This window comes from Typha angustifolia, chromosome 11 (genome assembly GCF_048772165.1).
Source record: "Typha angustifolia cultivar Huaian chromosome 11, ASM4877216v1, whole genome shotgun sequence".
NCBI classification, from domain to species: Eukaryota; Viridiplantae; Streptophyta; class Magnoliopsida; order Poales; family Typhaceae; genus Typha; species Typha angustifolia.
The window spans coordinates 4,286,732-4,296,972 of record NC_133249.1 but is presented as its reverse complement, the minus strand read 5'-3'; the positions used below and the strand labels follow the sequence as shown (position 1 = coordinate 4,296,972).

General features: G+C 40.8%; 3 protein-coding genes and 1 non-coding gene across 4 annotated transcripts; all 4 read right to left on the bottom strand.

The window, feature by feature from the left end:
• Positions 1-87: 87 nt before the first annotated feature.
• On the bottom strand, positions 88-2,177 carry LOC140771277 (calmodulin-1). Its single transcript, XM_073112755.1, has 2 exons — positions 2,019-2,177; positions 88-786 (listed from the first exon to the last, which is right to left on the bottom strand). Exons 1-2 carry the CDS (start codon positions 2,092-2,094, stop codon positions 413-415), a joined length of 450 nt encoding a protein of 149 aa, XP_072968856.1. The 5' UTR covers positions 2,095-2,177; the 3' UTR covers positions 88-412.
• A 1,363-nt stretch (positions 2,178-3,540) lies between these two features.
• On the bottom strand, positions 3,541-4,788 carry LOC140770732 (metacaspase-9). Its single transcript, XM_073111992.1, has 2 exons — positions 4,352-4,788; positions 3,541-4,247 (listed from the first exon to the last, which is right to left on the bottom strand). The coding sequence occupies exons 1-2, from the start codon at positions 4,707-4,709 to the stop codon at positions 3,622-3,624; spliced, it is 984 nt and encodes a 327-aa protein (XP_072968093.1). The 5' UTR covers positions 4,710-4,788; the 3' UTR covers positions 3,541-3,621.
• A 1,301-nt stretch (positions 4,789-6,089) lies between these two features.
• Positions 6,090-6,161, bottom strand: TRNAW-CCA (transfer RNA tryptophan (anticodon CCA)). Its single transcript has one exon. It is a non-coding gene; the product is annotated as a tRNA-Trp (tRNA).
• Positions 6,162-6,289: 128 nt separating this feature from the next.
• Positions 6,290-9,148, bottom strand: LOC140770545 (SNF1-related protein kinase regulatory subunit beta-1-like). The gene is made up of 4 exons (XM_073111776.1): positions 8,812-9,148; positions 7,101-7,273; positions 6,808-6,970; positions 6,290-6,704 (listed from the first exon to the last, which is right to left on the bottom strand). Exons 1-4 carry the CDS (start codon positions 8,932-8,934, stop codon positions 6,390-6,392), a joined length of 774 nt encoding a protein of 257 aa, XP_072967877.1. The 5' UTR covers positions 8,935-9,148; the 3' UTR covers positions 6,290-6,389.
• Between the last annotated feature and the right edge of the window lie 1,093 nt (positions 9,149-10,241).

Here is a 10,241-nt window from a genome sequence, read left to right as displayed (position 1 = left end):
AACTTGTATCGCAGTTCATACAAACATGAAAGGAAGAAAAGGACATGGAATGAATACAGTTATACAGGTAATAAATAACATAGCACAAGAAAGGAAAGAGAAAATTGATTTTAACTAAGAGAGTCATCCAAAAGAACACTTTGCTGTTGCAAATCTGAAATAGTTTTAACAAGAAAGAGAGCAAAAGGGAGAGCTCTACATGAAGATACAAGAAATGACAAAGATGAAAGAACAGGAAACATGAGTTACAGGACTGCATACAGTGCAGGATAGAACACAACCAAGACAAAAGAGTACCCTTTTTTGTTGCCTTTCCCTTTCCACACCTACAGCTGACCAGATTATTGCTATCTATAAGATATGCACCAAGGAAAGCACATAGTACTAGTTATGTGCCTTTGGAGGGATCTCCTCACTTGGCCATCATGATTTTGACAAACTCGTCGTAGTTGATCTGGCCATCACCATCAACATCAGCCTCACGGATCATCTCTTCGACCTCCTCGTCTGTCAGCTTCTCACCGAGGTTGGTCATGACATGACGAAGCTCGGCAGCTGAGATGAACCCATTCTGATCCTTGTCAAAAACTCTGAATGCCTCCTTGAGCTCCTCTTCTGAATCAGTGTCCTTCATCTTGCGGGCCATCAGGTTAAGAAACTCTGGAAAATCAATGGTTCCATTTCCATCTGCATCAACCTCATTGATCATGTCTTGTAGCTCTGCCTCTGTAGGATTCTGCCCCAGAGATCGCATCACAGTTCCCAGCTCCTTGGTTGTGATGCAACCTGTACAAAATTTTGCCAAGACAAAATGATCTTAGATCGCATAAAGAGAACATTAGTTGAACTTTAAAGTAAGGCAACTTGAACTTGGATATTGTGTACACTTTAAAATCTGGGAAATAGAAGATCAAGAGTGCGACCAGAGATTCTCACCACAAGAATTACATGAGTTAAACCTAACAACGACACAACAGATTTGACCAAACCAGTACATAAGACAAGCATCACCTCAGTCTTACGGGCTAAGAATCCTACAGGACTTTTAGCATGCGCATCCACCAAACAGGGCTTAATGTGTACTAGACATGGCAAACACTATGATGAATCACTTGTAGCATGCAAACATTGCACAAAGAGTCCAGAATCAAAGACCATAGAAATTAAACCCACAGCAAGATACTGAACCAACAGATCATAGCTATCTGTTGGATCCTTCGAGTAGCTTTCAAACAACATATAAGTTACAGGATAAGCTTATAGAGATTGACCATAAAATCTGATTCGAAATTAGACATAGCACCTAAGGGCACAAAAGAAATATAATTATTATATCAGCAACATATATGTGCTCATGTCAGCGTAGTAAATCGGAGATGACATTATTCTTTCCCCAAATACGGGGACTCTACACTTTCAAAGTATGTTTTAATTACCTTTTATGAGGTAAAATGGCTAAAAAGGCTTCAAATAGCACTTGACTTCCCATTTCCGATCCTTTGATATAGTAGTTCTTCAATTTGCAACTCTTATAAAGGATTAATACAATCGACTGCTTCTATATTGCATAATCTAGAACCACTCCATATTAATCAAGTTAGAAGTCAAAAATCCGATTCAGAAAACGAAACAGGTATTTCAATGAACCAATTACTGACTCATAGTATGGCTTCAAAGCACGCAAATAATTTCTATTCTATCAGCAATAGAAAGATACAAGCATGCCTTGAAACTTATCAAACTACGCAATAGATAACAAGTCAACAACTAAGAGACGAAGCCCTAGTTACAGATTCACCAGCTTCTTATCGCTGTACACAGCAGAACCCTAACAATTAGCAAAAGCGGGAAGAGTCCGTGTTCAGATCCATTTCCCAACCAAATAACTCAAAATCCCCCAAAAGATCTCCTTCCTGCGCCGAAACAATCGGATCGAGCACCAGATTCGGCAAAACGGAGCTCGATCGAGACAGAAGAAAGCACGCATGGTGATCTAAGGGAAGGAAGAAGGACTTTACCGTCTCCATCCTTGTCGAACAAGCTGAAGGCCTCCTTGAACTCGGAGATCTGCTCGTCTGTTAGCTGCTCCGCCATGGTCGCTTCTTCAGAGCTATCGAAGTTGGACTCCTCGAGATCGATAGAGATTTAGATAGATTCTATAATCTCGGCTGACCTTTTCCCTTCGTGTCTCTTTTTACACATCACTACCTACATGTTGATCTTATTACACATTTCTGTCTTATTCTTTTTATTATTTTATGAATAATTTAATTTTCATTTACTGTAAGTGCTTTTATGCATATTTAATTGGATTTAAAGTTGAAACAAATAATCCAACAAATCTATACAAGATATTTGTATTAAAGAGTTGTAATCTATTAACATGATTACCTCTGGGCATTTAATCCCTTGGAAACCCCAAACTTATCTCTTCTATTAGATGCCCTTCTAGAGGCCTCAATAGTCTTTGGAGGGAGGTGACTTCATTTCACCCTAGTATTGTTTCTTTTATAGTCCCCAAACATGTTAGCTTTTCTTTGGTCCTAATCGCACTTCTAATGCTGTCCTTAATTGCTCTTCGTAAGTTTTGTTCAAACAAACTATGTTACTAGTAATTTTTGTTCAAAATTTATTTAAACAAGGTTCAAAGAATCGAGCTTGAATATTTTCATAAGCTCTTGGGTAACTTTCATTATAAATTTATTTAAATAATTTTAAACGATTAAAATAAGTTTGAACAAATTCAAACTCAGATCTTCAAATCTTCATTTGAAAATTGACCGGTGCTCTCACGATTTTGAATTCAATATGGTGGAGAAAACTTGTTTAAAGTTTGACCCAACAAGCTTAGAATGTTTGAACAACTTCAAACAACATAGCATCATTTTTAAACTTTGACGACGCGATTCTGCTACAGATAGTTACGACAGAGTCTAAAGAGCATACAAAAACCCTTTCTTTCGCACTCTGCAACACTAACTTCATGATGCAATTGCACCACATTGTTAAACAGTAAGCCTAATGTCAAACAACATAAAGCGTCAAAGCTAAGATCCATAGAAAAAGATAAGAAGGCAAAGGAGAAGAATCCTCTCAAAAGAGAGCCCTGGCGAGCTTGCCCTTCAACCAGAAAGAAGATTGGACAAAGAATCTTCAACACGGGAGAGACGAGCCTCGAACAGCTGAGAGATGAACCTATTCTGGTCCTTAAATTATCAAGAACTTGGAATGCCTTCTTGGGCTCCTCTTGTGTCCATCTAGGGCGAGCCATCAGATTAAGAGAGTCTGGGATATTAATGGTTCCATCTGCATCAACCTCATTGCATCGTTTCTTGTAGAGCTCTTCTGCCTCTTTTATAATCTCGATCGGCTGACCTGTCCCATTCCTTTCGCTCTCTCTCCCTCTCTCTCTTTGACACTATCTCTATACCTACATTTTGGTCTTATTCTTTTTGTTATTTAAGAATAGTTATTTTTTACTGTAAGTACTTTTATATATGCATATTTAAATTACACTTTAGGTGGAAAAGAATAGTCCAGTTAATCTATAAAAAGAGTTGTAATCTTTTAATTACCTTAATATTTTTGGTTACCAATTCACACCATCTTACAATAAATAAATTACATATTGGATTTGGATTGTGGCAGCTGAGATTGCCAAAGGAAAGGAGCATTGGCATTGACGTCGCTGCAGTAAAGGCAAGGATGCTGCATGAAGCCTTGTTCACGTAGCACCTCTCTAGCTCTCATCACCAACTCCCTATTCCCAATCACCTCCTTCTCCTGCTCTTTCAACACCATCTGGATCGAATTACTAAAAGCCCCGTACGATTTCCCGTCGATCCCCGAGTCGCCGGGGCTCATGTCGGCCGACGTCTCGTTCGTCTGGCACCCGCTGAGGAGGATCCCGGCATCGCCGACCTTGCTGCCAGGAGATATCGGGCAGCGTCCAGCGGCAGGAATATTCTTCGAGAACTTGGAGCTCGCGTCGGCTCCGAAGAGGTGCACGAGGTGGTCGCCGACGTGCGGCGAGTCGACGGTGGAGAGTGAGGTCAGGTGGCTCATGAGGGAGTCGAAGGGGATCGCTCGGGCACGGCGGCGGTGGGGATCGGGGTTCGCGGTGATGGTGGACGGGCCGATTTGCTCCTTCTCCTTGTCGATCAGGCCGCCGCTGTGGCACGAGTCGGAGATCATCGTGAAGCTCGCTCCCGCCGGCAGGCGGTCGACGAGTTCACGGAAGTCAACGTCTACGTGTACGTGGTGTTCAAAGACAAAAGTTACTTAAACGCAGGGTGTTATTTAGTAATCCCAAAGGCTTCATCACGTCACTAGTTAAATGAAAATTACTCACCAGTGATGAGGTTGAAGTCGCAAGGCACAATGGCCTCATCTCGAGCACTCCGGCCGTGATGCGGCTTAACGGCGGGGATGAGGGTTCCATGGCCGCTGTAGTGGAAGAAGAGCACGTCACCGGGCTCGGCGCGGGCGATCATGTCGGCGAGCGCGCGCTTAACGTTGACGCCAGTAGGTAAGAGGCTAGATCCGGGGGCGTCGGTGAGGACGGCGACGTCCTCGGGCCGGAAGCCGAAGCGGTTGACAAGGGCGCGGCGCATGGCTTCGACGTCGTTGATGCAGCCGTGGAGCTCGTAACGAGTTCCGGCGTAGTTGCACCCGACCATGGTGGCCAACCTCTTCTTCCCCTCCTCCATGATGATCACGAATACTGTTACTGTGTTGTTATGGAAAATAAACACTACGTACAAAGATATGATCACAAGATTGCTCAGAGATATATAACTTAACTTATATAGAGAGATTGCAAACAACCAAGTATATATATATATATATATATATCACAAAATAGATGGTAGATTTTAGTTATTTTGGTTATAGTAGAGTTGCGTAAAAGTAATGCCTTTGTTTTGCTTCAAAGTATATCCCAGCTGCTTGCTTGCTTGGCTCTAGCTCTTTCTTTGCTTTAAATCAAGGACTCAGGTTGACCTCAACCAGAGACCAACTTGTGGATTTGGGTCAACGTTGCTTTGATCGATAGGAAGCATGAAATCATTAGTTCAAGAGTACAAGTCTTTCTTTTGTTTAAGCCATTGTTTGGATTACATAGATGCTAAGGTTTAGGCAAAAATGGTGCCGAAAGAGTTTGGCAAGCAATATAGTGGGATGATCATAGAAGGAAGCAAACTTCTTTCTTCTTCTTTTTCCCATAGTTGGATGGCTCTGCTTACTTCTGCAAGGGAGTACGAGGATAGCGATGTGCGTGCATACCTGATCGATGAGACATTAAGAATTGGGTAAATTCTTCCTTTCTGAGAGAAAGGTTTATATTATTTCTACCAAATACTTCTCTCTCCACCCTCTGATCCATTAGTTGACATTGTCGACTGGGAGGTTTCAGAGCCAACAAGAGTTTTTTTTTTTTTTTTGGCTCATCCACTGTAATCCCTTATGTTGAAAGACAATTTCATAGTAGAAGAGAGATAAGAGGATGGCCATAGATATAAACCTCACATAAATATATACTAAAAAATAATAAGACATAATATCAAATAAATAATAATTATAAGCACTATATGTAATAAGAAACGGAGGAGGTAGGACATCGACTCTGAAAACAAGTTTTCCATTTGGTCGTTCTTAGCAGCAATTAGGAAAATGAAAAATAAGAAGCTCGACGAGTCTAAAAATCTTTAACAAAATTAACTCTAAGAATACAAACATAAATGGGTTGAAATTATATGGCTTTGTCGAAACTATATGGAAGTATAAAACTCAAAAGAAAAGAGAAGGAACAACGACAACGACCAATAGGATGACTGTAATTCCAACGACTGTTGAAGTGGTATCGGAAAGAGGTAGAGGAGCAACATAATGATCAACACGGCTATAGACAACGGATCACTCATGCCACCCAATCGGTAGACATCACTACGGTGGAGGATGTAGGGAAGAATTCATTTAGCGTAAATTTATTCAATCATTATGTCGAAGAATTCATCACGTATCAAGACATGCATTAAATTCCAAATAAAAAAAAAAATATATTCAATCAGAGTTCATTAAAATTCGTAAATTGAACCCGACGTGAATCGAACACGCAACCTTCTGATCTGGAGTCAGACGCGCTACCATTGCGCCACGGATCCGAACTATTAATTAGCACAAATATTTGAATATAAAGAATATCATAAGTATTTCCTACTCCCTGGTTGATAGAGTTTCAGATGGACTAATATAATCTCAAGAGAGGAAGCTTGAATGAAAGGAACGACCTCAGAGTAGCAGAACAGAGCCCTATAAATAGAGCAACTGCAATATCTTTATACATAGTGGAAGGAGGAAGTTTCATGGTTATTTTAACTAACTTGTTGTTTCTAGTACTTCCTCAATGGTTTATAGAGCACCACAGTTACATATTTGGATTGAAACCTGTGAGTCAGGCCAAGGGCCAGCAGAGCTTGTGAAGCACATCCTCTCTCCACGAAGAGATGGTTAAGGATGACATGCTGCGGCTTAGGGGAGGACTCACTGTCTTGGGAGCCGATGACCGTGACGAGCAGCTGCGGTGGAAGATCAGGTGGCTCCTTCGCAAAATCCTCGTCACCAGGGAACGGTTGTCCATAGCTGGACTCAGGTGATGGAGGGGCTTCAAATTCAGATACACTATCCAAACTTTCTGGAACATAATGCTGAACAAGGGAGCAACAAAGTTTTCAGCTGTAGAGAATTATAATCTGGTAATTCAAGTACTTTTAAGGCAGAAGTAGAAAGGTTTGCTGGTATGTCACTCACATGAACATCAAGGATGTTAGAGACTTGGCCACTCTCATCAGTTGTGTAAGGAACATCCGGGATATATCTGAATTGACCGTCGACGATAAGTTTGTAGTGATAGACTCCAGATGGAAGGACCAACAGGATGGTATGATCTTTGCCTGACCTCTGCAAGGCCTTCCTGGAGTGGAGATCCTCATATGCAGATCAGAGCCTTTAGTATATTCATAATATACTAGTACTATCAAAATGAAAAGAAATTGGAAATCTATGACAATGAAGTAGTAGGTTTCATTCTTGAGGAAATACACCTTGAGGACCAGTTATTCCAAGATCCTTCCACCAAAACATCTTTTCCTCCATGGCTCCATGTAATCAGAGTCGGAATTCCCCTTTCCCTGGGCGAATCAAAAGGCTCGCTGGAGTTGTTGTGATTAATAACCAAAGGAGCATCAGTTGGTCTCTGCAGTGGTGCTACTGGAACCTGCAATCCAAAACATTTCAAAAATAAAAAGAAGCAAGAGGTGTCCTTCGACGAATTTTTTTCAAATAGAAGAACGCATTTTATCTTATAATCGAAAACCTTTAATCGGGCATAATGTTAGAAATCGATCAACAGTTACAGATCATTTTTATCAAGTCCCACACTTTCTATTCTTAAAGTTCCTAGTGACATATATAGTAAACAAAAGTTAGTATCGAGAAATTACTCCATCTTTTGTTCCATTCTTCCAAATTTCCAAGAAAAGCACTATCGACGTATTAGAATCTAGGAGCCACTCAAAGGACATACTATTTGTCTACACAAGGCTGGAGAAGTATATCCCTCAACTTCACAAATCACAACCAGGAAGTAGAAAATAGAAATAGTCCTCTGAGGAAAGAAGATGAACATGGAGAAAGAATATGTTGAACGCCTAGACTAATAATTATTAAAAATAAAGCATCTAACCTTAATTGATTTCAATACTGAAACCTACCCAAAGACAGCAAAGCTATAATGAATAAAATGCCACAGAGGGAGAAAGTTCTGCATGAATGACTGTTCTTACCTAATTAAAACTATTCGTAATATAATTTGCAGCTAAATGGAAGTAGCACTCTGAGTAAGGGCAATGTTCTATCCATTTAAAACTGATTGTACCTGAATTAAAAGGGTTTGAAATATACAGAATAAATATCTATGATAGATAAGAAAAATCGTAAGATTCCAACAAACTAAAACTTTTCTTTCACTGTTCTTCCCCTGATTCCAGGTTCTTGCAGCTCGCTTTTCTTTTGCATTAGGAAATGAACAGAAAGAAGGAACATACATCAACAAATAAGTATCATGAAGTATGAACGATGTGCGTATCGATTTTCGAGTAGTTTGTGCCCCTTGGAAATGTTAACATGACACATACAAAGACAGCGTCCCTGCTCTTTCCTGGTTGGAGGGACAAGTTCATGGCTACAGGGCACAGAGAACCATTACCATCTGTACATGGTATCAGAACCAATGGCCATTTATAATGATTCCTACATAAGATTCAATACAAATTTGATATCGAGCAAAACTTAACACTAGATAAAGAGAAGTGGGCAGCAATTATCCCTAAAATCATACAAACTCCTACTATTTGTATGAAGAATGCACTCTCCAGTCTTCACCACCAGTTGGCTTAACTCTCACTACTTCACTATCCAAACATCAAAAGGTACTTTCCTAAGTTCATATTAACTCCTTAGGTATCTCAATCTCGTAGTACGACCAGCAGAAAGGGACTCCTAGCATTCCACATCTCTAATATACTACAAACTTCAACTGCATTAAGGTCAAAGTATCCAAATTGACAGCATAAAAAATTAGATATCACAAAAAGATTAGGCCTTTAACATGCAACAGAACACATCCACTAAACCCAAAAGGCGACATTTTGATCACCACCCAATTCATAAGAACCAAAAACAGATCAAATTAACCGACAAGAAGAGGAGGAAAAGTAGCTCGAGAGAGAGAGAGAGAGAGTGACATCTCAACACCTGAGGAGCGAACACGGAGGGCAACGGGGACCACCGAGGGCTCTCCGGCAGGGAACCTACCGTCCGTCCAACCGAGGGCCTTCCGCCTCCGTTTTGCGCCTGCTTCGCGGCCGCGTTTCCCATCCCGTTTCACCTCCTCTTTAGGAGAAACCAAAGAAGAGAGAAAGTTTTTCTTTTAAAACCAGAGATAGTGATAGTACTTATTTGCAGTGAAAGCGGAGTGCCACTCTGGAAGCTCGAAGGCAGCAGTGACCAGTGGTAGAGAAGGAGCCCCTCAGGAGCGACGAGGGGTTTTCGGAATGCCACTGCGCTTTGAGTAAATTACGGGCAGTGCCACCTCCTCGGCGCCGGAGGGAAGGAGGGGGGGGGGGGGGGTGAGCTACTGAGCTCATAGCTGGGTATGGGGAATTGAAAGCGGAGTGACATGTGTCGAGCTGGGTGGGGGGGCGGGGGGGGGGCCTCTTGCATGCATGGCAGGCGATTTATATAATACCGGAAATGCCCCCTCATCAACGTTATTTGCCTAGGAACTAAAAGGACCAAAGATTAATCGCTACATTATATAAGTTTTGAGCCGAGAGGATAAGATCTCGTGTGGTACGTACGTACTGGAAAGAGAAGATCGAGCGTTAGATTCTGACATCGATATGGAAGAGAGAGAGAGAGAGAGAGAGAGAGAGAGAGAGAGAGAGAGAGAGAGAGAGAGAAAAATAAATAGGATAGGGTGGGGGGTACGTCGTCCTTATCCATAATTTTTTACTGTTTTGTTTCATTAATCGTATCGAAGCTGCAGCTAAACATGGAGCTTCATGCACTCGGGCTGGCTGCTCGAATTATATATCTAAGTTTTAAGTTCAAGTTAGAATCCCCAGGATATTAATTGATTCAGCACCAGTTTTAAAGCACTCTGACTTAGCTCGGCCGCATTTGACTCAGATAAGTTTTGGACACCACATCGACTTAGAATTATCATTAGACGGCTTAGTACTTTAATAAGCTTCTATATATCTCACTTGATGGGAGGAATAATCTAGTTATCTAATAAAAATATAGTTTTATTTAACTCTCTTTTTTTATATATTATTTCCATTTCGACAATTTTTCCTGTCTAAATCAACATCTGTCTTATGTTATAAGTCATTAAAAAACATCTTAGATTAACTTTCACACGAAATAGTAGGATGGAATATCTTAAGAAACTCCTACGTGTATGCCAAAACTTGATAAACTCCTGTGTATGATTCTTGGCCTCGGTCAATCCGGTGCCAATGAGTGTTTTTCTATTGATAGAGGATTGGCCATTAAAAAGATATTTTTTTATCTTAACTCCCCTCCTTTTGTATTATATTTGTTTCAACACCTCGTTCTTTTAACTATCTAAATCAACCCTTGCCTTTTACTGTAACTTTCACCACAAAGGAATAAGACGG